Here is a 26647-nt window from a genome sequence, read left to right as displayed (position 1 = left end):
TATGATGGTTGTGTATTAGGCTTTCTCATCAATTATAGACTTACAAAAACTAATTTTCCATGGCATTAGCTTAAAATACGTTGAGACACAGCTCTATTTTTCAATGCATAATCCTTTAAGGCCGTCTATGAAACTTAACATAATCTACTTCAAGTCCCCACCCTCACATCCACTTTTTGAAAACGATTTATCGAATCACAGACCTTAAAAAGTGCTGACATATGGCTCAACAATACATTAACATAAAAAACCAATTCTGCTCTGAATTTTCCTACAAGTTGTCAATTTATTAGTTTTACTTCAACTTTCATGTGAGATCCTCCTAACTTCCTTGGCATCAGTTTAGATACAAACTTATTTGATGCCAGCAGTCTTGAACCATATTATTCTATATGCTATGTACAACTGAAGTAAAACACCAACAAAGGAAAAAAAGAGGGGAAGACATGAAGAAAAAGAGATTCCCATTAACATTTAAAAAGAAAAAGGCCAGCAACAGTCATCAAATATCTCAATTCTGAGTTTAGATATACCTCAATTTTAACTGGCAATCTAAACTGAACATATGCATCAGATGACATGCCGAAGAATAAACAATAAAACCGGTTAATCACATCACTCCTCACATCAAACGGGTTCATGCCATAATGGGAAATCACGCATGCATAGGTCACAACTTATTAATCACAACAACTTCAAGTACAACCATACTAGACCGATAAGTTTTATAGTTGCGGCTGCCATTAGCGGTTCACAGCCCGATGCTAACGATCTTAGGACTAACCTCTGTACATGTGCAACTACATGAACCCAAACATTACAATCCCATGTCATGAAGAACTAAACCCCTCAACTACCACTGAATCTAATAAGAAAACCCAACCCTATAAAATTACCCACCATAATATGACGGCATCTATACATCTCAGAACAAATGGGAATGCCGGAACCGTGACAACACTTTCCTCACCGCCTCAAGGTGCCTCCGTTTCGGCCAGTGGACGATAGCCTTCCAACGACATTCTGTATACGGCGACATGAACGACACGGTACATCAAAAAATATTGCAAAGCGACACAAGAAAAACTTAGGAAAACCATTATGAAGAGCATGCAGACCATAGAAACTGAACCTGCGTAAGCCACTTCTCAAATAGTTCTTTATTTGTGCGCCTTGTCGGATTACAAATTGGTAGGTTGGCAGCCCCTCCTTGAGACTCCCTTATGTGCCCCGAGCAACCTTGTGATGCAAAAAACTATCCTATGTGTTGCCCTCCGTGAAAGAAGTTGGCCCCGCAGCCGCCGGCAACCATTCGGAGGGTGCAAATTGCATGGCTTGTTCCTAGAAAGGACGCAGGACTTGACACCTCAACATGAGGTGAAATGGTCTGCTCATTGTCGTCGTTATCTGACTTGATGCCCACCGACGGTTGCATATAATTATAACACAAATAATCAGATTTCGACCCACCCTCATTTCTTATTCATGCACTGCATTTTTCACATATGGTCACGTCTCCTTCAGCCCTATGTTGGGTATGAAATGCAATTCGATAGAACTTACATTGAAAACCTAAGACATTGAAAAAATGCATGACTAATGGACATGTTTCACCGCGAACGACACATGGGGTAGAAGACAACAACATGTAAACAGTAGACCCTAAACGAATTTGAACAAAATTGTTGAAGCTATCTACCAAGTATCCAGTCTTTCCTTGTAATACCAGCAGTATTTCCTAAATGCATAAACCTGCCATAATGTTCAACCAAATTAACAGCTACATTTAACATGCAGACTAACCACTTTTGTTGTACTCATTCGTAGGTTGTCAATATCAAGATACTCTCACCACACTTGTTTAAGACATGGATCAACTTTTGACACTAACCTCGCCTTTTGCAGCAGGTTTAGTCTTCGGCGTTGTGGACGGTCCACTCCTGAGGCCTGACGAGCTATCCACAAAGCACGGGACCGTTCCGCCTTCGGTGCCAGGACCACCATGGTCTCGTTGCCACGTGCATGTACTCTTCGTATGACCAGGAACCCCACAGCCTGCACACCATCGCCGCTCCGTTGGAACCTCGCATTGGCTGCCCGTTAAAGGTTCCTTGCCCTTTCTCGGCGCCCCCTTTGTCTTGAAACCGCTGGGTCCTTCAACCCAGAATGCAACGACAAACCAACTTGGCATCCTCCCCTGTCATACGCTCTTCGTTGAAGCGCCTCAACCAGGTTTGCAATGCCATCCCTAGCCACAACAAAATCTGCAGCGTCTTTGGAGCCAAGTTTGGCAACTATACTCATCACCCAACAAAGGGCACCATATCAAAGTAAGCGTCCTCGATGGCCATCTGTAACCTGCGGGGGCTTCGACCTGCGATCCTTTGCATCCTTGTACCATCTACTTAGAATAAGCCTAGCCGGTATTTCTTCCAGTCCCTCGAACTTCATCACACAGAAGATATGACTGCAAGGAATACCCTCGCTATTCCACATTGAACACTCACATTCAATCTTCTCCTCATTCGGATCATACAAGACCCTATGTGTTTTGTTGGGTTTTCCCATTTTCGAAAACTGGTAAACACTGGTCATGCTAATGCTCTCCTTGCCCCGAATTAGTAACGTTGCCACACCCTTAATTTGTTTTTTCACTTCTCTAAAAACCGCTCGAGTATTCACCTTTGTTGCGAAAAGCTCAATCAAATCAAGGCTAGTCGTTAGAACCGGAGTATAATATGCGGAATAGAATTGGGCTGTTACTTCGTTGTTCCTATAGTCTTTAACAACCTGGTCTAAACTGTGTACGAGTTCCAGGACGCTATCCGTTGATTTAAGAAAACCCTTAATAAAAGCATTGATCCCTTCACACCTTGAAGTTGTCCTGTATCCCGCACAGAATGTGCCCCTCAGGTAGGCCATTGCCCAACTTTCTCTGCTTTCATATGTGCTCTAAACCCAGTTGTTATCTCGTAGCCCAAGCGACTCTACCGACAACTTCCAAAACTCCTCGAAGTCGTTGATTTCAAAATTGGCATACAGAGCTTTCTTAAAAACCTTGCAAAATTCAGTATTCTTAACCCTTTGGATGCAATTCTTCTCCAAGTGCCAACCGCACAGTCTATGTCTCGCGGTCGGCATAACCTCCGCAATTGCGGCGCGCATCGCCTTGTCCCCATCCGTCACAACTACACACGGCTTCTTTTGTCCCATAACATCCAACAAGTTCAACATAACCCACCGGTATGTTCGAACCTCTTCATCCTCCAACAGCGCGAAGCCAAAGATCGATGTCTGCTTGTGGTGATTTGACCCAAAAAAACCACGAGCGGCTTCTTGTACTTGTTGCTCCGGTACGTGGAATCGAATGTCAAGACATCACCAAACACCTGGTAGTTTGACATTATCTCACCATCTGCCCAAAATAAGCTACCCAACCGATTATCCGGGGTCCTTGTGTAGCGTGCCACTGTCCTCATGTCGGCATTAACCTTGCCCTCCAAGTAACTGATGGTTGCTGCTGCATCACCATAGGGGTGCACAGACCCGGCCCGGCCCGAAGGCCCGGCCCGGTCCCGAACACTTTTGGGGCTAATTTGGTGTGATTTCATCGGGTTTAGGGCCGGGTAAGGGTCTCAAAAATAGACCCGGTCATTATTTCGGGTCGGGTCCGGGCCATAGCTCGGGTCACCCGAAGTCGGCCCGGTGGCTCGGTCATCATACACAATTAATATTTTGTGTTATTAGTGATGGATCATGACTATTCTTATGTGGAATTTAAGTATTGTAAATCTTAATATTTTGTGTTATTAGTTATTATAAGACTATAAGTTAATGTTTTATGTTTAGAATGCATAATATTGTGTTATTTGTATGTATTTAAATATTTGGTATTATTAGACAATATTAGTATTGATTGTGGTTATACTTTAGTATTGATTGTGGTTATGCTTTAATTTTGAAGAAGGGTTGGTTCTTGTTATATTTTTCTAAGTGAATTTTATCAAGTTAAATAATGGTTGGAGTCTTGGAACTTTGGATATTTTTACATGCTAGCTTACAAGAAGGTATCAATGTAATGTAATGTTAACGGCCCGGTTTTCACCCGGTTTTCACCCGATATAATTGTGGCCCGAAAGTGTATTGGTTTCATCGGGTCTAGGGCCGGGTTCGGGTCTAATAAATAGACCCGGTGTATATTTCGGGTCGGGTCTGGGTCACATCAAACCCGGCTTCACCCGGCCCATGTGCACCCCTACATCACCATCACATATTTGTGCAACCCTTTGCCCATGCACATAATTATACAAATCCCGCTTCGTAAAACGCAGCATCCCATACCTCCCAGATTGGCCAGCCATGTAAGCCATTATTTTCAAAGTTGCAATCCCAAACTGCTTGAAACTATCCACCTGTGCCTTGTCGCTGTCACTCATCTTTCGGTGACTAGGAAGGAGATGTGTAAACCTCACTGAGGCTAGCTCATGGTTGTGATCGTCCATGATGGTCCTTACCTTCCACACGCTGCGTTGCATATCATAGTAAATCTTTAACTTTGCCTTACAATCCGTTCAGCTCTCAAGCTTCTCCTCCCTAACTTGCTCAGGACGGTCATAGTGCTTGGGATGTCTCGTGCCTTGTTAATGGCAGAAAAAGTCTCTCCTGACCAAAACCCCATCAACACGAGCTACATCTCCCTTCCGAACTCTGAAACCCCTCAAACTGGCAAACTACAGGCATTGTAAGCAGCCTCTTCCATTGCAAATTTTCTACCCAAGAATTCATCCGCCACGACTGGCTGGCTTGGGCAGCCGCGTGCCATATCATCTGCACCACCAGACGCCCTACCGTTGACATCATCCCCTGAACCTTCGTCCCCTGCTTCCGAACCACTCCGGTCTCACAACCGTCCTCATCATTGTATTCGTCGTCACTCCTACGATATTGGCTGCACCAATCATCCAAACTACCCCCGTCCGAGTCTTCACCCTCGCTGTTCACCATACGGCTGAAATCCATTGGACAATGTCGTGCAACTATTCTGTCCTGTTTACATACAAACAAGGGATTGCAACCTTTGATCGGGTCAGCTATACACTCAAATAACCTACAGCAAATATCACAAAATGAGGGAACATTCTAGTCCACAAATAAGGCATATAACCACTGCATTCAAACTATTTTGACATACATGTGAGCAACGATTATTTCAAAGAGATAAACACAAAACCATTGTAATTAAATATACCTCTAACTACGGATAAACTCATCGATGCATTCATTCAATACGGAAAACAAATTACGGACATAAACTTAACATGAAGAAAAATTCCACCATCAGGTCTCTTGCTTAACCGGCTTAATTTAATTCAGCCGTGTCTTAGTTGTTCATGTCCTAATTACACTACTTATTCCTTCATTTGTTTACCTGCTGGATCATAGTATTTTGCTAAAAAAAAAAAATTAACTCTCACAATCGCATTCCAATTTTAATTACAGTAACATCAAAGCATTACTCCCCTTACCTGCTCTTATATCCACTATTCTCCAACACGTATACCATGCCAGAACAAAGAACAACAAACAAATCAAGTACTACATAACCCTATACATGTTATGAAGGAGAGAACGAACTATATTTCTTTTGGAATTAATGCAACAGCGTGAACCTATCATTAAAGGACACATATGGGACATCAATGACAAGAGGGGCTGGGCAGATCGGTGCTTACCAGGATGAGGAAGAAAGGCACCCCCACTCCAACCCAGCCACGACAAATGGAGGATCGAGGCAGTCGGCCAGCAGCTTCACCACGTCAGACTACCACCGCACTAGATGGATCCCGTGTGCAACCCCAGCGGCACCTGCAAGGCCCGTGACGCCGGTGGTCCAGCCAGGACCTAGGGTTTCCTTCAATGTTATCAGACTAGTCAAGTGAAGACCCAAGTGCTAGCTTTCGTGCATTTTTTTTAGGGCACCCCAACATGGCCCACGTTGTGAGCCTCCAACCAACAGAATGCGGGATATTCAAAACCCCATTCGATCTCACCCTATAAAGGGATAAGTCGCCCATCCCATTAGCGTCCTCAACTTCCTCACAGCAAGCTGCATCGTGCATCATGGGAGCAACACGTGTCAAGTCCTGAACTAATAAAATTGGGCATCTGTATATCTATACAAAATAATATTTGTACACTAGTGCGACCCTACTTTTATAGTCCAAAACTACAAATCTACGCAATCAGTCAAATTAAACCGAGCTTCATACTCGGTAACACAGTCGTCAAAATACACAAACTAATAATGTCAAATCGGAACAAAAAGTGAATACTTCAAATATTCGAAATATTAAACCATTACAATTCAATCATCTTTTTCTCCAATGCTGGAGTCTTCTACTTTCTTTTCATCCAACATTTCGTCATTAACCAACTTCCCATTAATAACAATCTTGGTCGCATCCAAACTCTCTACATCAACATCAGGAAATAAAGCCCTGACTTGTGTCACGAATCGTTCAAATCCTTGTGTAAATGACTCATATACCCCAGTCTCCAATTCCCCTATTCGCGCCTCCAGCGGACCATTTTGCGTTTTTAAGTCACTCACCTCTTTTTTCAATTTTTATTGTTCACTCCTATTGTCCTCAATTTCAGAGTTCTTAGAAGGAAAATATAGTCAACCACATGAGCTATAAGTCAGGTAACAAATCACTTTACCACTGAGAAAATACTCCGAAAACAACATAGCTAAAATAATGAAAGAGGCCGAGATAACAGGAGCTCGGCACAACATCCTCTCCTTTTATTTAAACAAGACAAACAATACCAAAAAGGCAGATCCAACAAGAAAGAGAACAAACAGACTAAAGAGTGAACTCCTTCTATTTTATAGTTATTATTGAATCATTTCCTGACTTGAGCGTCGGAGATTTTTTTGCAGGTGTTCCACCCGTGGTGCTCGAAGCTTGGCCGACCTATAACTCAACTTGGGAGCAGTTGTACAACAACATTCCGCGTCGTTAAAGCTCAGACCGCCCATAGATCAGCTAGTTCATCTCGAATGGGACAAATATCATTAAGGGTTTTTTAATCAAAAGAAAAAAAATTCGTCGATTCACATTACCAAAATATTTATGGAAGTCATGATTAATGAAAGATCTATTTCGCTGTTGTTTTTAATTGTTAATAAATATAAATGATAAATAATAAAATAATTATAAAATAAAAAATAAATTTTAAGATTAAATAATATATAAAAAAATAAATTATAATTAAAATTAAATAAAAATTATTTGATAATTATTAAAAAATTAAAAAAATATATTTTGTTATTGAAGGATTTAATGTCCCAATAGAATCTTATACCAATTAAATATCAGGTTGGAGTTGGACATGTCAAAGTAGAATAATATGGAGTTGGAGACTTGGAGTCAACAAACGCCGGTACACCACACTATAAACCAGTTCTGAAAAAAAATAAAAAAACATATAAACCCTCCCCCTTTTCTTTCTCTCTCTCTCTCTCTCTCTCTCTCCACACTAGAACCACGGAACCCCCAGCCCCTCTCTCTCTATCAACTCCACGGAACCCTAGCAGCCTTTCTCTCTCCCAGCCAACAGCAGCAGCAGCAGCCAGCGCCGCCGTCGCCGACGAACTCTGCTCCTCAGCCAGCTTCCAGCCTCGCTATCGCCGATCCTCTTCTCCTCGCGTCGCTAGGTCTGCTCGGAGCTGCTATTGGCGTCGCCGCCCTGTCCTCATCGTCGTCGAGCCCCCCCTCTCTCTCTCTCTCTCGCGCGCGTGTCAAGCCTCTGTCTTCGATCCCCTGTCTGTCCGAGCTCACTTTCCTTCCTCCCTGGCCGTCACTTTTCTTCCTCCCTCGCCACCGTAAGTAAAGCTACTTCAATTTACGTTTTCTTATTTTGTTATTTTACTGATTCTGATTTGAGTTGCTGAAATCTGATTGAGTTGCTGATTTTTCTGTTTTTGTTCATTTTTGCTTAATTTGTTAAAATTCTGAGTTGATGATTCTTATTCTGAGTGACTGATTTTCTGAAATAATTTTGTGTTTTAAGTTGGGATTGTTGCTGATGTGATTCTGAATTTAGTTTGTATTTTTTGTTTAATTTTCTATTTTTGAAATCTCTGGCTTTGGATGCTGAGAAGCTTTTAGATTCTGAGTTTGTTGAGTACTTGATTAGTATTGAGAATACAAATGTAATAGAACAAGATTTGGTTTAAGAAAGAGTGAAAGAAGAGCAGGTAGAATCTTGATTAGTTAGTTATTCTGTTTCATGTCAATAGCTTTCATATATATATAGCGCAGACCTTGTATTTGGAGGTGTGATTCAGCTTTTAGTTCAAAATAATATGATCAGAGTATTGATTCTCAATAAGTATGTTCTCAATTTTAAGTCTTTGAATTCATTTTTTTGTTTCTTATATCACAAGAATTCTTCTCTTGGAGTGTTTATCTTGATTGTCAAGTAATTGAGCTTTATTAGAGTTTAGAAGTTAATTATTTTTTTATTATAAATTCTTAACGATAAAATATGAACAAATTAGTATGTGAAATGGTAAATTTTTAAACTTTATTAGTGTAGAAAATATTAAATTTGAATATTTGAAATTACGTATTAAATTTTTAATAATTTTATTGTATATTTAGTTAAATCGGTTCAACTACAGTTCGACTCCGGTTAGATTATTAAACCATTGAACAGGTCACTTGATTGGTTCAATGACCGGTTCGGTTCTTGCAACCTTAGATAAACTCTTTCCCTCTTTTTTTGTTAAATTAGTTGAAAAATACAAATTCCGTATTATACTATTGTATTCTTGTATTCTACAACAAGCATCTCATTTTTTTCTTTTCTAATTATAAATCAAACAAAAAAGTATCGAGTTTTCACAGATAATTTTAAGTTTTGAACTAATTTACCGATAAGTATGATAAATGGATTAAAACGTATTTGTTCATTACAAAATTATTTTATTACTTCGTCGTATTAATTCTTATCTTAATAAGGGTTAAAAAACAAAATAAAAGTATTTTTAGTTTTAAATTGACCTAGAATGGGAGATAATGTAATTAAGGTTATATATTAAATAGTATTTTAAGAGTTATAAACTTATAATATGTAATTATGTAAATTTGGTATGTATTTTACCTTATTAGTTAGGTATTCTTTAGGTATTCCTCAAGTACTCTAGTGTATATAGATTATTAGAGTATGTTTATTAGGATTAAGGTGTATAAGACTCTCATATATATATATATATATATAGATGATTGTAATAACAAAAGTACTGAGATTTTTTATCCCTCAACTATCTTTCTTTTCTCTTCTCAAAACCTCCGTCTCATATGGTGCTTGCTCCATTGTTTCACCACTCAATTCTGCAGATTTAAACAGAGTTTTGTTAGAGAATACGGACTGTGGAGTGCAAAGAGAAAAGAAAAGCATGAGACTTTTTCATATTCTCGGAATTTTCGTTTGCTAGGCTCACCTCAATCCCACTCTGCTAATATATAGGCCAGCTTTTTAGTTGTGGCAAAATAGAAGTAAGAATATGAGAGAGATGGATATTGGCGGTGACCAATCTGGCCAAGCTCAGAGCCAGGAGAGAGCCATTTCGAAGATCGTGATAATCATTGGTAGCTTCTTGTGACCTTGCTCCTCCCCATCTTCGTCTCTTTATTTGTTGTTGTTAACGATGTTGCTTTTGAATATCATCAGCTATGCAGTCCGAGGCGCTTCCTCTCGTCAATAGGTTCCAGCTCACCGAGGATCCTCACCCTCCGTGCGGGTTTCCACAAGGGGTGCCTTGGGTGCGTTATCATGGCTCATACAAAGACCTTGACATAAGCTTGTTTTGGCCTGGGAAAGATCCTACTTTAGGTATGCACCCCATTTTAGCATTCTTCTCAACACTAAGGCCTAATTGTAATGTAATACCCAATCTTAATTAGGTTATGATTCTCTGCTCTGCGGAAGATATGTCATATGTGTAATATGTGTGGTAACCTGTCAAAAGTTAATTCTATGCTAAGTGCTAACCCGCTCCACACCTTCAACACTCTACCTTGGATCCATTTCTATCCTAGCCATTTGAAAGGAACCGAAGATTGTGGCAAGTTTGATTGCGAATTTTTTATTCATGAGTTATGTTCATTTCTTTTAGGGGTTGACAGTGTAGGCACAATTTCCTCTGCTCTGGTAACATATGCTGCTATTCAAGCACTAAAGCCAGATTTGATCATAAATGCAGGCACTGCTGGTGCTTTCAAGGTAGGCACTGTCATTCTCCTTTTTACTTGCATCACCCTTATGGTTGCTTGTTTTTTGGTTTTTTACTTCAGAGTAATTTTTATATTGTTTTATCTGATAATTGATGGTAGGCCTGATGCAGTAGTTTTCCTTCTTTATCTGATAATTGAATAACTTTTTTTTAAGATATGAAAACATAATGCCTTATACAATGTAACAAACAAGACCAACAATTATAAGATGATGAAGCATGTAGCTGAAAACATTTTCGTATTCTAATGAAGATATATAATCATTTGTATATGCATAATATATTTTTTGAAATCGTTTCATCCTAGTTGTTTTCAGGCCAAAGGAGCTAGTGTTGGTGATATTTTCATTATATCAGATTGTGCTTTCCATGACAGAAGAATACCCATACCTGTAAGTATTATGTTATATCTTGTAGCTCTTGCTTGATTTGTCTTTTGCTCCCTTATCTATTTGAAATGTGATTGACTATATAAATTTCCTATTTGAGACTCTGATTATAGAATAACCTATTGTTGTATTGCATGTATCTTGTGGAGGGCTGCTCTAGTTTTGGTTATTGTGTTCTATCTGTGTTGAATACTTTATCCACTTTTTTCTATGTATCTCCTCTATCCACCTAAACTTCTAGTTATACTATTTATTTACCTTGGAGGGGGAAAAAATGACAAGATATTAGGCGTGACATACCTGATTTAACAAGCTTAAATAACCCATTTCTCGTCTTCCACAGGTTTTCGATCTGTATGGAGTTGGTTCGCGTAAAGCCTTTGAGACACCGAACCTTGTAAAGGAACTCAACCTCCAGGTGTGCGCTAGCTGCTATACTCATGTATTCAAAGTTACCAAATATGTGAAAACTTTTTTCTCTTGCATCTTCAAATATCCTTTCTTCATTATGTTTGCTAAAATGAATCTAGTCTTGTTCAAATTGAATTGTGAACTGAAAAGGTCCGTTAGTATCCACATTTGTGGTCATGAAAATAGGTTCCAGTTTTTCAACAGATTACCTGGACTGGATTAAATGCGTGTGTGGTACACTGTACACGAAGTTTGTGCCTCTGACCACATACAAATTCATATTGTCTGAGTTTGACACAACCACTAGGAAATTCTCTTCGTTTCAGAATTGTTATTGTGACAATTTATGTATGCCGCATTTCATTATGAACTAAGAAAATTCTCAATCTACCATGTGCGCTAGCTGTTACTTTTTACCGACCAACAATGCATTACTTCTTGCTGCTATTACTTACTTTGTTGCCTTGATGTGTAAAGCCTGTGAGGTGAGGCAATTAGATTATGAGATGGTTTGCCCCAATCAGATAATAGATCTAGTCAGTAAAATGGAATATATTGTTCTTGTATTACCTTTGGTGTATTGAGGTTGAATTTTTTTTTTAGTTCCTTATTGTGGTTCGATTTTGGTTTACAATTCTGTGTCTGTAAGTGATTAAACATATTTATCATAGAAAATAAGCGTGATCACAATCATGGTGTTCATTAAGTGTGGTACTGGATGTCATAGCTAATTTGTACACAAGATATTCTCATGTCTTTGATGTCCGCATATTTAATTGTTTGAAAATTTTCAGCAAAACTTGAACTCTCAATGATTGGCATGCACGTTTCAGGTTGCCAAACTGTCCACGGGTGATTCTTTAGACATGACACAACAGGATGAATCATCAATCATTTCAAATGATGCCACGGTTAAAGATATGGAGGTAATCACCTTAGCAAAATTGTTCTTTTGTTCATCTATTGGGAGATGGCATGAATGCATATCTTCCAGATAATTCCTTGTTCCATCAGAGAAAACTCATTAACTAGTAATTGTTAGTATGTTTTATCTTTCGCTCATCGAAGATTAATTCCCTTTTTCAACATCTTTCCCAGGGAGCAGCTGTTGCTTATGTTGCTGACCTTCTGAAAGTTCCTGCAATTTTTGTGAAAGCTGTGACTGATATTGTTGATGGTGACAAACCAACTTCAGAAGAATTCCTACAGAATTTGTCTGCTGTAACTGCTGCACTTGACGTGGCTGTTGAAAAAGTGATTACTTTTATTAATGGAAAGTCCCTCACCGAACTTTGACAACCTAATATCATATTTGGATTTTAATTTTTGTAATATCCAATGATCCGATTGACGGACTTACCATGTGCAATACCATTATTGATTGCTGATGTGTGAGATTTTAAGCAAAAATAGAATCTTTCTGAGAAAGATATTGTGGCCATTACCTTCCCAGTGTCTTGTGTCCTTTCTCTTTATGGTTGTGTTACTCAACTAGCCAAGCTTGCGGCTTCCATTGTAAACATGTACTGTCTTCATTGAGTTGCATAATACAATATGCTTGATTATTGACTTCCAAGTATATTCCATGATGTTGAAGAGAGGATTTATTTATCATGGATATTAGATGCTAAAATCCATTTTGATTCAATAGATCTTGGAGATACCGTTAAGGCTGAAAATAATACATTCCAGAAGGATAAAGTCAAAGTTATGATTTTTCTTCGTCGTTATCTTGACGTATGATTAAAAAATGAATATCTCACATTAAAAGATCCTGCAGATCTATGGAAAGATCTTAAAGAAAAGTACAATTATCAAAAGACGGTGATACTTCCTCAAGGCCGATATGTTAGAGAAAACTTTATCGACCTTCCATGTTTCGAATGTGCTCATGTAGCAGTAGTATCGAGAAAAATTATTTAAAAAGTATTCTGAGTTAATTTCTTGCCTTCTTGTTGCTGAACGCAACAATGAATTACTTCTAAGGAATCATAAAGCGCGCCCAGCTGGCGCCGCCCCATTTTCTGAAGCAAATGCGGCAACTTATAACCCCAGAAGAGGTAAATGACAAGATTTTGATAACAAGAAAATTTATGGAAGGAAAAGAAATTACGTTCACAAGAAAGGATCTCACCAGAAGTGGGATAAAGAAAGAAACAATGGTCAAAATAAATCAACAGAGGATACATATTTTCGTTGTGGTGGAAAGGGCCATTGGTCACGTACCTGTCGTACCCCAAGGCACCTAGTTGATCTTTATCAAGCATCATTGAAAAGGGAAGACAAAGGAAAGGAAACAAATTTTGTTTCAAATAATGAAAATTTCACCACTCATTATGATGTATCTAATTTCTTTAAGGATTCTGAAGGAAATATTGGCTATTTGATCAATGATGGAATAGTTTGATATGTGTATATGTTTGTTAAGTATTCATGTGAATAATTTTACTGTGCATGTACTTCTACTCATTTTATTATTATTATCATTTGTCTTTGAAGAAAAATGGCAAGGACATATTCTGAAGATATTTGCCTTACGGATAGTGCAAGTTCGCACACTATTCTTAAAAGTGATATATATTTTACCAATTTTGTGCCAAAAGAAGAATATGTTAATACTATTATTGGCTCAGGTAATGTGATAGAAGGCTCCGGAAGAGCTATAATTTTATTTTCTGGAGGAACAAAATTTATAATAAATAATGCACTATTATCTACCAAGTCTCTGAGGAACTTGTTGAGTTTCAAAGATATTCGCCGAAATAGATATCATATTGAAACAATGAATAAGAAAAATCATGAGTATTTATGTATCAAAACTCATGATTCAAATAAGAAAGTTATATTAGAAAAATTACCCTCACTTTCATCTGGGTTATATTATACCAAGATTAGTGCAATTGAATCACATGCCACTGTAAACCAGAAGTTTACTAGCCCAAATAAATTCATAACTTGGCACGACCGATTGGGTCATCCGGGAACAACCATGATGCGGAGAATTATTGAAAACTCCTATGGACATTCGCTAAAGAACCAGAAGATTCTTAAATCTAGTAAATTTTGTTGTGCTGCATGTTTTCAGGGAAAGTTAATTTTAAGGCTATCAATAGTAAATGTTGGATTTGAGTCCCATGAATTCCTAGAAAGGATTCAAGGTGATATATGTGGACCTATTCATTCACCATGTGGATCTTTTAGATATTTTATGGTCCTGATAGACGCATCTTCGAGATGGTCACATGTGTGCTTATTGTCTTCTCGCAACTTGGCGTTTGCGAGATTACTGGCTCAAATTATTCGATTAAAAGCACTATTTCCAGAAAATCCAATCAAAGTAATTCGTCTTGATAATGCTGGTGAATTTACTTTCCAAGCTTTTGATGCTTATTGTATGGCTAATGGAATAAGTGTTGAACATCCAGTAGCTTATGTTCACACACAAAATGGGTTAGCAGAATCACTTATTAAACGCCTCCAATTAATTGCTAGACCCTTGCTTATGAGAAAAAATCTCCCAACCTCGGTTTGGGGGCATGCTATTTTACATGCCTCAACACTTATTCGTTTGAGGCCAATGAGTTACCATCAGTTCTCTCCTATGCAATTAGCTTTTGGCCAGCAGCCAAAATGTTTCCCATTTAAGAATATTTGGGTGTGCGATATATGTTACCATTGCACCACCTAATCACACCAAAATAGGACCCCAAAGAAAATTGGGGATATATGTTGGATATGATTCTCCCTCTATAGTGAGGTATCTTGAGATACAAACTGGAGATGTATTTAAAGGCCGGTTTGCGGATTGTCATTTTGATGAATCAAAATTTCCAACATTAGGGGGAGAGAACAAGCTTCCTGAAAAGGAACTTAATTGGAATGCATCATCGTTGATGCATTTAGATCCTCGATCAGGGCAATGTGAACTAGAAGTTCAAAAGATTATACATTTGCAAAGAATAGCAAATGAATTGCCTAATGCATTTTCTGATACAAAGAGGATAACCAAATCTTATATACCAGCGGAAAATGCCCCAATTCGAATTGATGTCCCAGTAGGACAAGTAGCCACTAAAACAAATTCACGCCAGAAGCGTGGCAGGGCGGAAAATGTCCCAATTCGAATTGATGTCTCAGTAGGACAAATAGCCACTGAAGCAAATACACGCCAGAAGCGTGGCAGGCCTGTCGGTTCCAAAGATAAAAATTCTCGAAAGAGAAAATAGGTAAATACTATTCCTGTTGAAAAAGACACAGTAAAGACACCTGCAGTTGTCCAAAATTTTGATATAATTTTAACGCCAAAAGACGTTCAAGTACCTGAAAATTGTGAAATGATGAGATCTCGATAAATTATGTCTTTATAGGAGAGAAATGGGACCGAAATAAGACAACTGTTAATGAAATATTTGTATATAATGTGGCATTAAATATCATGCATGAAAGTAAGGATCTTGAGCCAAGATCAGTCGAAGAATATCGACAAAGGAATGATTGGCCAAAATGGAAAGAAGTCATGAAGACTGAATTAGACTCACTTGCAAAACGTGAAGTCTTTGGACCTGTAGTCCATACACCTGAAGATGTAAAAGCTGTTGGATACCGATGGATATTTGTGAGAAAACGAAATGAGAAAAATGAAGTTGTGAGCTATAAAGCCCGACTTGTGGCACAAGGTTTTTCACAAAGGCCCGGTATAGATTATGAAGAAACGTATTCCCCTGTAGTGGATGCGATAACATTGCGTTATTTGGTCAGTTTATCTGCATATCATAAACTGCATATGCACTTAATGGATGTGGTAACAGCCTATTTATACGGCTCATTAGATCGGGATATCTATATGAAAGTCCTTGAAGGACTAAAGATATCTAAACCATCCAATGAATATTCACAATATGGATTCAAGAATGATGATATCTGTCCATGCGTTTTCATAAAGAAATCTACATATGGATTCATTATAATTGCTGTGTACGTTGATGATTTAAATATCATTGGGACTCTTGAAGAGATTCCAACAATTATAAAAACTCTAAAAGAAGAGTTTGAGATGAAAGATCTTGGAAGGATTAAATTTTGTCTCGGCCTGCAGATCGAGCATATAAAAAAAATGGGATATTTATTCATCAAACAATATACACAGAGAAGATTTTGAAAAGATTTTATAGGGATAAGTCACATCCCTTGAGTACCCCAATGATCGTAAGATCTTTGGATGTGGAGAATGATCAATTCCGTCCTAAAGAAGAGAATGAAGATATCCTTGGTCCTGAAGTACCATATCTTAGTGCCATTGGAGCGCTAATTGAAGGTTGTGATAGGTTTAGAGAAGGGGGGTTGAATCTATGCCTTCCTTTTAGGTTGCTGTTATGATCTTTTAAACCAATCTTTCAATTTTGATTCTGTTTGTACTCAGTAGCGGAAATTTATGAGACAATTTATTTTTGTCTCATGAATATCAGAAAACAGAACACAACAGAGAAGAGAAAAGCTAACACCAGCATATATCCTGGTTCGGTTGCCTTGTGCTATGCAACCTACGTCCAGTCTCCTCCACAACAATGGAGGAATTTTCACTATAGTTAAAAGTATTACATACACCAATTTCACACTCAAGTTCTAACCTAACTTGACATTGGCTATGCTAATACATAACTCTTCACTCTTAGCGCTAACCCAACTAAGAAAGGGATACCTAACAGGTACAAGATACAAGACACTTAATCAACCTAAAGAAATCTGAAATAACTCTAGGCTTTTCTCTCAAGTGTTTCACTCAGCCTTTTTTTCACTTATGGCTTTTACTTGAGCTTTCTCATAATGCCTTTTCTCTCAAGAAATTACAGAAAGATAAACATAGAAAAGTAAATACAATCTGTAACAAACATGAAGGAGATTGACTGCATCAACAGCCTCTTTGCTATGTGATAAACCAGATTTGCATGTCTCTGATTCAGTTCTTCATTTTGGCGGAATGCTTCTTTGAAAGAACGCACTGTCCAAGTAGAGGAACTTCTTCAGAGAACTTCTTCACAGAACAAAACCTCAACACTAGGTTATCTCTCCTTGACTCCTGAATGAGTAGCAAGCCTCTTTTATCTCCTTGCATGTTGCTGGGTTCACCTTCCTAGGTCAACTTCTTGAGCCTTGAGCTTCACCAACCCAGCCGATCACCTTTTTCCCAGTAATCTTCAAAATAGAAGCTTTGCTTCTGACCTTCCAATGTTGACCGAAAGCCATAAAGCAGCAACCACAAGAGTCTTCCAATGGTCAACTTGATCTGAGCCCTTGAAAACCAACTTGGTTCCCAAGACATGTTTGAGACCGTGGATTTACAGCAGAGAAAAACAGAAATCCTCTTTTCTATATAGCTCAAAACGGAGTGGCAGAGAGTTGAGGATGATGAGAAGAAAGTGTGTTGCATGTATGAGGAAAAGGATTACCTTTAACCTTCTGATCTTCTCTTGATATGGTTTGAAATGGTTAATTAGACCTTACCCCTCTTTGCTTAACCTTCTCTTTCCTTCTTCTTTCATGACTAGCTTAGGGACTAAGCTCTCTTTCTTACTTTTTCTGAGTTTAGTGATTTGACTGACACAGAGAAGAGAGGAACGTTGCTTTGAAAGCAATGAGAGAGAGTGAAGACTTCAATCTTGTATGAGAAGCTTGGTGTGATCAACTTGGATTGATGGACACGGGCTTGAATTGGTTTTGATTTGCTTGGCCCGTTGGTTTCTTCTTTTGTTTCTTTTGGACTCCATTTGATTAACCAGCCCATTAGCCTTGATATTTTTATGAGTTAATAGTCAATTTCGTCCCCGAAAGTGTCCTCGATCTCCATTTTCATCCCCGAAAGTCAAAATTAATCAAAAACGTCCTCGAAAGATACCCGTGTTGATCACGTTCGTCCTTCCGTCTTCTCGGTTGATGAGATGGCAAACGGCCGCTTACGTGGCACGTTAACTGCCAAGCTGGCCAACGCCAGGGTGTAGGATGTTGTTGCTGACAAGATAAGTTTCGTTTAAGCCATCAAATTAGTCCTTCGAGTTTATAAACCTTAATTTCTTTTCCTTTTTGCCCCTCCATGAGTTCCCTCACAAGCCCCTCAACCTGCTCTCTCTTAACATCACACTCAATCTCTATCCCAATCCCCCATTTCTTGCATGCACAGAAGCTGTTTGTTTGTTGTTCTGCAAAGAAAGGCCAACATGCCATTGGAACTCCCTCACATATGCTCTCCAATGTTGAGTTCCACCCACAATGTGTTAGAAATCCGCCAATTGATGCATGACACAGAACTTTCTCTTGTTGGCACCACCCCAATACCAATCCCCTCTCACATCTTTCAATCACATTCACATATTCATCACTTAATTTCCCATCACCATTATTATTGTTATCATGCACAAGATTAGGCCTTATGACCTACAAGAAATGGTACTTGCTATTAACCAAACCCCAAGCAAATTCACTTAGTTGCTTTGGTATCATAATCACTAAGCTACCAAAGTTCACATACACAACAGAACCTCTGTCTCTTTTATCCAACCATTCCAAGCATTTGTTGTCTTCCTTCCACAGATTCAGATCAATCAACTCCAATTGAGTATTTGAGTTTGAGAGCTGTTTGAATAGCATTGATAATGGACCAATGGAGTAGACATTGGAGTATTTGGCTCTGATGGCATCCAAAACCTCTGATTCTAAGTCTTCAAAGGTGTTAAGGATAATCCCTTTGGCATGCATAGCAGTGTTCACTTTTACTATGTTGTAATTGAACATTACATCAGAAGGATTAGTAGTCCTAAGAAATGTGGGAAGGTCTTTTAGTCTTGCTCCTTTCATTGCTGGAATCCAATCAACTTCAGTATCAAGATATCCATCAAACAATAAGGTAACCAAACTATCCAAAATGTGAAGTAGCATTCTTCAAACAAACCATTGCTAGAGATTTTCCTAATGGCCTTGTTGTTCTTGTCAGCAACGTACACATTTCCTTTAAGATCAACAGCAAAGCTTCTGGGTTTGTTAAACTCAGCTGAAATCACATCCCCATCTTTATACCCCGCAGATCCATCTCCTGAAAGCCTCCTCACAATACTATCTGCAATTTATTATTTAAAAAAACGAAGAATAGCAGCAAAGAAGCCCGTAAAGATCAAAACTTTAGAACACCCCAAGAAAAAGAAAACGAAAACTAAAAAAGGGGAAAGAAAGAGGGGGAAAAAAGGTTACCACTGGAAATGGGGAATTGAAGGGTGTAGAAAACGCTGTTTGTAGAATCAAGGAGGATGAGATCGGAGGAACCGGATCGCTGGAGGATGGAGTGAGGGTTGACGTTGATCTTGTGGCCGTCGAGGACGGTGGTGACCGTGAAACCCTCTTCGAGAATTATGCTTTCTGCGTTAGCTGAAAAAAAGAAAAAGAAAATGCAAAAGGAAAGAAAAGAAAAGGTGAGAAATGAAGGATGATGATGATGATGATGATGATGATGATGATGATGATGATGATGAATGTTATTAGTGTGTTACCGTGAAAAGTGAGGAGGATGAAGAGAAGGAAGAGAAAGAAGGTGGAAGGAGAAGCCATGGCTGCGATCAAAGGGCACAGGATACTGAGCTCACTTCACTCAAAGCTTAGCGTTGGCCAGCTTGGCAGTTAACGTGCCACATAAGCGGCCGTTTGCCATCTCATCAACCGAGAAGACGGAAGGATGAACGTGATCAACACGGGTATCTTTCAAGGACGTTTTTGATTAATTTTGACTTTCGGGGATGAAAATGGAGATCGAAGACACTTTCGAGGACGAATTTAACTATTAACTCATATTTTTATTATTATTTCAATTTGGGATGCTTGAATGAATTTTGGCTTGCAACAATTGATAAATAATTAGCAACATATAATTATTAACACTCAACACTAATTATTTATTTTGCTCAAAAATAATGTTTGTCATCACTAATTAATTTTGTTAATTTATTAACTCAACACTAATGTATCTTGCTAATAATACACGACCAGATATATCATTTGCTGTGAATTTACTAGCAAGATATAGTTCCTCTCCAACCAGAAGACATTGGAGTGGAATCAAACAAATCTTTCGATATCTTCATGGAACGGTTGATATGGGATTGTTTTATCCCTATGGATCCAAGTCACAACTAGTTGGCTATGCAGATGCTAGCTACTTGTCTGATCCACATGAAGAGAGATCTCAAACAGGATACCTGTTCACATATGGTGATACAGCTATATCATGGAGGTCCACGAAACAGACGATAGCAGCAACCTCCTCTAATCATGTTGAAATACTAGCGATTCATGAAGCTAGTCGTGAGTATTTTTGGCTGAGGAGTCTGATTCAATATATTCTGTCATCATGTGGGCTGATTGATCATAAGATAGCTTCAACTGTCTTGTTTGAAGATAATACAACATGCATTGCTCAACTTAGAGGCGGATACATCAAAGGTGATAGAACAAAACATATTTCTCCCAAATTCTTCTTCACTCATGATCTTCAAAATCAATGGACAATTGATATCCAACAGATCCGCTCAAGTGACAATCTGACAGATTTTTTTACAAAGTCACTCCCAAAATCCTCCTTTGAAGAATTGGTACATCAGATTGGGATGCGTCGATTTCGAGATATTAAATGATGTCGACAAGAGGGGGAGACTGTACTCTTTTTTCCTTGGTCAAGTTTTTTCCCATTGGATTTTTCTTGACAAGGTTTTTAATGAGGCAGTCCCATTACCAAAGGATATTGTACTCTTTTTCCTTCACTAAAGTTTTTTCCCACTGGGTTTTTCTTTAGTAAGGTTTTAACGAGGCAATAACCCTAAATAGTCATTCGAGAGGGAGTGTTGTGATATGGATGGATAAGGATGATGAATGCCCATTTATGAGTGGCACGTTTTTCCTATGTTAAAAAAAATAAATTCTTAGAATGAAAAAGTTTGTAACGTAAACTTTATGTGCTTATAAATACATATACTGAGGTAAAGGGAATATACACAGCAACAATAAACATTCTCTTCTTTCTTTCTACACTATTAATATCTCTCTTTATATTTCTTTATTTGTTACCTCTTCCTTATTTATTCATTTAGTTATTTTATAACAAAATCAACCAGTTCAATTAATAATATCATAATTCAATAGTTTTATCGGTTCGATTTCCGACTCAATTTTGATAACTTTTTGAATGGCACAATTGGCTGAACAAGAACATAAAAAATACAAATGAAAGAGTCTGAGATATTAGTAACATTCATTTCAGTTTCCAGAATAAGTAACTAACAGAACTAAACATTGCCATTCCATCATTACATATAGTACACCATTTTTTCTTTTTCCTTCTTTTATTGGACAAACCTATTTACATATTTAGAAGACCATTTCCATCAACAGAGAACATTATTACAGCAGATAAGAGATGAACTATCCTAAGGAGTAAGGAGCTACATTACTTTTTCTTCTTTCTTTCATTTTTCTTTTACACTAGAGCTTGAGTTCTTTGTTTATTGCCAATATGTGTCTAGTTTACAGAATCCACCATTTATATTTAATTTCTAGGCACATATTGCTCCTAGATCTTCCATATAAGCTTCATCAGATGCATTAGCTTGGCTCTACTTTCTTCCTACTGAACCAGTTGAAAATCATTGCCTCTTGGTATCATATTCTTCGGTTTTCGCAAATCTTCCACGGATTCTAGGCTGGCTGTCAGCAAGAGCCTTCCTGCAAGCATACTGAAACCAGAGAACATCGTGAGTTGAGTCTGAATCTTTAGATAGATTTTAAACAAATTCAGTGAAAATTAGTTGCATATTAAATGCCTATACTATAAAAGCAATTGCTAATATAATTGAAAAGGACATCCATGATCCATGGTATTGGTAGATTTGTAACTGTAGAACCCGACCCTATTCGAAATCAGTAATACTAAGGAACCCCCTTTTCAGTAATTATGCAACAGCAGCAACAAAAGATTACACATGAGAAATATAAGGAGTAGAAGTATTGATTAAGGTTTATAAAATACACTATGTAACATTTAAGGTTAATGCAAACCAAATTTCCAAGGTGTTTCATTCATGTAGATTTTATAAAGATTTCAAGGATGCTAAATCCTAAAGCTATAGGTACCTTGATTTTCCTTCCAAAATTCCTCTTTGTCTTCTTATTCCTGTATCTGGATAGCTTCTCTTGGCGTTCCTCTTTGATGCTATTGCCGATAAGCATACGCCTCTCGTGGGGAGACTGGACTATGTTCAGATTGCCATTACCTAAAGTCTGTCATAAAAACCACTGTCAATCACATATTTTACGGAAGAATTTAATGCATAGATTGTTTGTGATTCCATACAAGGAAGCATAATTTCCGGGAAGAAGTGTACTATTTAGTCATGTTTGAAGAAGACATCAAAACCTTCTAATGATTTCAGGTGGAGGTGAATTGTCAAATATTTAGTCATGTCAGCATTGCCATTAAACCGAAGTCCAAACTTTTAACCAAGAAATGAATCAATCACACAGATAACCACGGGGAATTCATTGTTTTTTGGCTTATAATTTCTGGTTTCATCAGATTTTGGAACATTTGAGGCAAATGTTAATATGTTCCTCCAAACATAGGGAGAGAAGTAGAAATACAAATGAATCAAATTCTAATCAAAATATAAAGTTTCTAACAATGTTGCAGTGTGTATATATATATATCCTGTCCAAGATATTATTATAGCTTCAACTGATACTATATAACATCATTGTGATTATCTAGAGCATATGATACAATATATGTATAAGTCACACCTTGAGAAGTAAAAGTCGCATGGATCAACTAGTTCATACCTTTATATCTCCCTCACTAAATGATCTCCTCATGCCATAAACTTCATCGAAATCTATTCCTGGGACATCGAGGAAAGCAGGCTTCATTGTAGCTCCATGCATCCAGTCCATTGAGCTCAAACTTCCTGAACTGACACTCTTTGGTAATGGTGGCATGTCTAGAAATTGTTTCTTTTCTTCAATTGAGTTCTCCTCTGTGTTAAGAACAGGAACTTTGATTTCCAGAATATCGGAGAACGGCAAGTCTATTGCTGCCTTTTCTAAGAGATCCTTTTCACACTCATAAAACACATCACTCAGAAGCTGTTCCTTTTGAAGAACATCAATATCAGCAGATTTTAGTCCCTGTGAGGAGACATCTTCCCCACAAGATATCATTGAGATGGCTGCTGTCACAGGATCCAGGTTCATGAATGACTCTTCAAAAATAGGTTCCGGGGCTTTGAACAGATCACCCTCTGCTGCCAAATCATACTCCGACATGACAGAAGATTGAACAGGATCACTCTGCAATTAAAATAGGGAAGTGACCAAAACAAGTAAGAAAATATGCAAAAAGTTTTATAGAAATTATATTATTCTTAGTCAGAATGTTAGCTTTAGAACACAAAAACAGACAGAACTAGAATAATTACTTAGCATCAGAAAACAAAATTATGATAACAGATAAAAGTTTTGGAAAATGTTAAGTGTTAATATTACAGTAAAGAAATTGTAACAGAAAAACCTTAAGGAATGGACTATAGCATTTAATGCATGCTGCCAACATCGATTTGTTCAAGCTTAGTTCAATTTCAATCAGCATGTTTAAGATAAGTTCCCCTAGATCAAAGATGCCAAAAGTTTTCTAAAGAAGTTCCATTGAGTTAAAGTGGTTCTTAAAGCAACTGTCCGTATTATGAATTTGTTAGTATGGCCGAAAGATTCCAATTGCATGTCATCTTCATTTTACCATAACACGGTTTATAGATGGCATTTTAGAACAAATAGGGAAATTTCCTCAACTTTTTCAGAAAGGGGAAAACAAAAAAGAGAGAAAGACAGACAGAGAATCTATCAGGATAACGAGTTGACAGAAAAAGCTATACACCGGTAAGAGACTTGAGCAAGGGTCTTAGCTTCTTCAAGCACTATCCAAGAAATATGAAAAATTCTATGCTTTGAGTTATGTTGGTTTATTTTCATTTAGTTAAATCTGTTTTTATAACTATAAAATGACAACTTATTTCATTTTGCTTTATATTTTTTAGATTTAGAATCTTGCCTTTATTTCATTTTATTTTTAATTCTATCAGTATAAATTTTTATACACGGTTAATCAATTTCACATTGCCAAGTCCCTAAAAACTAATACCTCTCACAATAAATCATAAAAAAAATCATATTGTAGGTTAAATGATATAAGATGTAAAGATGAGGAAGACATGGGTTTCAACCTTAGCATAAATCATATGCACACAAAAAAGCAGAAGCCTAGCATAACTGCAACATGTATATATATTCATCTTGACCTTTACAGAATCACAGTGCACAAAAAAGAAAGCAAGGGCCAGGTAGAATCAGTTTATCTAAATCTATACTGTATTTTTAGGCAAGTCTGTTTTAAGTTCAAAGGCTAAGATCCGTTCATCATGTCAAGTGTGAATTTTTACCCTTATCCAAACGAGACATGATCAAGTGAATTTTCCAATTAAGAGGATCTATTCTCATCTAAAATGAACTCCACTACAGCTTATTTGCAGAATATAGATAACAATTTTCACTTTGAAGAATAACCAACACATTACAATTTCGTGTACACGAAGAAACCCGGTTGAAATAAATTTATGGTAACTACCACTTATGATCAGCTTGAAATACTTAATCTAATTTTGTGAATCCCTTAATCATATTACAAGAGACTGGTTCACTAATAAGGTGGAATTAGCAGGGAAATAAAAGGTATTAACAAAAGCCCTTTTCTTAAAAGCCTTTGTTTGAAAATATCAGTGACCAAAAGCAGCATATTTGAAACAACCTACTCACATGATCTTTGTATTTACAAGAGCAAAAAAGGAAGTTAACTATAATTAGTGGGAGACAATAGCATGAAGTTAAGCATCATACATTAAAGAAAGAAGAAAGAAAAGAGGAATATGAGGCTTTTTCCTCCTTAATCTCCCTCAGTGCGGCACACAAAAAGACAAACCCAACTTGGATTTCACACTTTCACAGTTCACACCAGAAACACTAAAGAAGGAAATATTACACAACACGGAACTAAAACAAAAGAGAAACATTTCCCAATTTAAACCCTCTTTTTCATAATAATTTTCTCATGCCTTTTTTCTTTTTAAGATCCACCACATGAATCCAATTCCAGCTCTTATGAGAGAAAAGCATATGTACTACTTCAATTTTCCTTCTCTAACTTGCATGGAAATGGAACTACAAATTACAGAACCACAAATTTAAGTGCAAATTTAGAGACAGAAGCTCATAAAAAAGTGAACTTTGTACTAATTCTAACTGTAAAAATAAGAAATCAAATAATTACCGAATAGAAAGTTTGGAAAGTTGTTAAGTACAAGGAAAAAGACATGAAGCAAATGCAGAGAGAAACAGAGTAAGGGTTTACCAATGAAGCATTAGACTTGAAGGTGTTGCAGTACTCGTCGAGTTGATGAAGGTCGTGATTAGAGAAGTTCTGCATGTGTGGGAAGAGAAGGCCGGTTTCTGCATACATTCTTGGATTCAGAGAAAGAAAGAAGAAACAGGGTTAAAGCAGAGGAAGAGAAGAAAGAAGAAAGAAGAAACAGAGTAGCTGAATTCTAAGTGAATGTGAGTGTGAAAGAGTGACTCTTAAGTAAATAGATAAATAAATATGTTGGAGCTTCAATGATTTAGGAGAAGGGAGAAACAGAAATTTATATTTATAAAAACAAAATGGTGAGCCAGGATGTGGTAACTTTTTATTTCAATGGAAGCTATGGTTGTTGTCGGTTTCTTGGGGTTTTTTTCAGGTTGAATCAAGTGTTGTTAAATGATTAATTTTTTTTTTAAGCTAGGTAGACTCGAATTCGCGATCTCTTATATGAATACGGGGAGATTATGCTATTTAAATTATTACTCGTTGGTTAAAAGATTCATTTGACTTGATAAGAAATATAACTTGAAATTTTATATAGATAAAAGATGGTAAATTTTTGGTTCAATAAAATAAATTTCTAAACATGGAAAATTGTTAACTAACTTAAATTAATCGAATAGTTAACTCACTTATTTGATTAAATAAATGTCAAAATTTAAATTTTTTATTTAAATTCACAATATTTATCAATTCGAAAATATTGTAAATATTAAAAAGTTTAATTATTCTATTAGTCTTTATAATTTCATTAATTTTTTAATTAAATTTTTATATTTTTTGTTTAATTAAGTCTTTACATTACTTTTAATTTTATAAAAAATTTTTCATCTTAAAAATATTAAAATTATTTAAATATTTATTTTAAAATATATACAGTTAAATATTTAATTAATTTTTTAATTATAAATATCTTTAATTTATAAAAAAATATTTAATTAATTCTAACATCTTTTACATTAAAAATAATTTAATTATAAAATTAAAAATAATATACAAATTTAATTAAAAAATTTATATAAATATAATTATAAATTTAATAAAATAATA

General features: G+C 36.9%; 5 protein-coding genes and 1 pseudogene across 6 annotated transcripts; 1 reads left to right on the top strand and 5 right to left on the bottom strand.

The window, feature by feature from the left end:
• Positions 1–2325: 2325 nt before the first annotated feature.
• LOC107607694 (protein FAR1-RELATED SEQUENCE 9-like) lies at positions 2326–2922 on the bottom strand. The gene has a single exon (XM_016309616.1). It carries the CDS (start codon positions 2920–2922, stop codon positions 2326–2328), a length of 597 nt encoding a protein of 198 aa, XP_016165102.1.
• Positions 2923–2952: 30 nt separating this feature from the next.
• Positions 2953–4436, bottom strand: LOC107607693 (protein FAR1-RELATED SEQUENCE 5-like). The gene is made up of 2 exons (XM_016309615.1): positions 4239–4436; positions 2953–3348 (listed from the first exon to the last, which is right to left on the bottom strand). Exons 1-2 carry the CDS (start codon positions 4434–4436, stop codon positions 2953–2955), a joined length of 594 nt encoding a protein of 197 aa, XP_016165101.1.
• Positions 4437–7400: 2964 nt separating this feature from the next.
• LOC107605910 (5'-methylthioadenosine nucleosidase) lies at positions 7401–12679 on the top strand. Its single transcript, XM_016307858.3, has 8 exons — positions 7401–7888; positions 9408–9659; positions 9742–9903; positions 10187–10293; positions 10621–10695; positions 11036–11110; positions 11937–12029; positions 12202–12679. The coding sequence occupies exons 2-8, from the start codon at positions 9575–9577 to the stop codon at positions 12397–12399; spliced, it is 795 nt and encodes a 264-aa protein (XP_016163344.1). The 5' UTR covers positions 7401–7888; positions 9408–9574; the 3' UTR covers positions 12400–12679.
• A 5456-nt stretch (positions 12680–18135) lies between these two features.
• LOC148554139 (7-deoxyloganetin glucosyltransferase pseudogene) lies at positions 18136–18888 on the bottom strand (annotated as a pseudogene).
• Positions 18889–18947: 59 nt separating this feature from the next.
• On the bottom strand, positions 18948–19724 carry LOC107605911 (uncharacterized). Its single transcript, XM_016307860.3, has 3 exons — positions 19638–19724; positions 19342–19515; positions 18948–19210 (listed from the first exon to the last, which is right to left on the bottom strand). Exons 1-3 carry the CDS (start codon positions 19693–19695, stop codon positions 18948–18950), a joined length of 495 nt encoding a protein of 164 aa, XP_016163346.1. The 5' UTR covers positions 19696–19724.
• A 1690-nt stretch (positions 19725–21414) lies between these two features.
• LOC107605909 (uncharacterized) lies at positions 21415–25991 on the bottom strand. Of its 2 annotated transcripts, none has more exons than XM_016307856.3 (4): positions 25589–25991; positions 22972–23478; positions 22267–22413; positions 21415–21869 (listed from the first exon to the last, which is right to left on the bottom strand). In XM_016307856.3, the coding sequence occupies exons 1-4, from the start codon at positions 25694–25696 to the stop codon at positions 21780–21782; spliced, it is 852 nt and encodes a 283-aa protein (XP_016163342.1). In that variant the 5' UTR covers positions 25697–25991; the 3' UTR covers positions 21415–21779. The 2 variants fall into 2 exon arrangements, with proteins under 2 accessions (XP_016163342.1, XP_016163343.1); XM_016307857.3 differs by lacking the exon at positions 25589–25991 and adding an exon at positions 23699–23868.
• Between the last annotated feature and the right edge of the window lie 656 nt (positions 25992–26647).

Source organism: Arachis ipaensis, chromosome B7, assembly GCF_059453495.1.
Source record: "Arachis ipaensis isolate K30076 ecotype BB chromosome B7, ASM5945349v1, whole genome shotgun sequence".
NCBI classification, from domain to species: Eukaryota; Viridiplantae; Streptophyta; class Magnoliopsida; order Fabales; family Fabaceae; genus Arachis; species Arachis ipaensis.
Note: the sequence above shows the minus strand (reverse complement) of the source record. Positions and strands in the feature narration are given on the sequence as shown.

Coding starts and splice junctions, on each gene's coding strand:
- LOC107607694 (XM_016309616.1), bottom strand. CDS start 2,922: ATGGCCTACCTGAGGGGCACATTCTGTGCGGGATACAGGACAACTTCA.
- LOC107607693 (XM_016309615.1), bottom strand. CDS start 4,436: ATGAGTGACAGCGACAAGGCACAGGTGGATAGTTTCAAGCAGTTTGGG. Junction 3,349..4,238: donor TAGGGGTGCACATGGGCCGG/GTGAAGCCGGGT, acceptor CACGTACCGGAG/CAACAAGTACAAGAAGCCGC.
- LOC107605910 (XM_016307858.3), top strand. CDS start 9,575: ATGAGAGAGATGGATATTGGCGGTGACCAATCTGGCCAAGCTCAGAGC. Junction 9,904..10,186: donor TGGGAAAGATCCTACTTTAG/GTATGCACCCCA, acceptor CATTTCTTTTAG/GGGTTGACAGTGTAGGCACA. Junction 10,294..10,620: donor GCACTGCTGGTGCTTTCAAG/GTAGGCACTGTC, acceptor AGTTGTTTTCAG/GCCAAAGGAGCTAGTGTTGG.
- LOC107605911 (XM_016307860.3), bottom strand. CDS start 19,695: ATGGCTTCTCCTTCCACCTTCTTTCTCTTCCTTCTCTTCATCCTCCTC. Junction 19,516..19,637: donor CATCCTCCTCACTTTTCACG/GTAACACACTAA, acceptor TCTTTTTTTCAG/CTAACGCAGAAAGCATAATT. Junction 19,211..19,341: donor TCAATTCCCCATTTCCAGTG/GTAACCTTTTTT, acceptor AATAAATTGCAG/ATAGTATTGTGAGGAGGCTT.
- LOC107605909 (XM_016307856.3), bottom strand. CDS start 25,696: ATGTATGCAGAAACCGGCCTTCTCTTCCCACACATGCAGAACTTCTCT. Junction 23,479..25,588: donor TCAAGTCTAATGCTTCATTG/GTAAACCCTTAC, acceptor TTTTAATTGCAG/AGTGATCCTGTTCAATCTTC. Junction 21,870..22,266: donor ATTTTGGAAGGAAAATCAAG/GTACCTATAGCT, acceptor CTCTGGTTTCAG/TATGCTTGCAGGAAGGCTCT.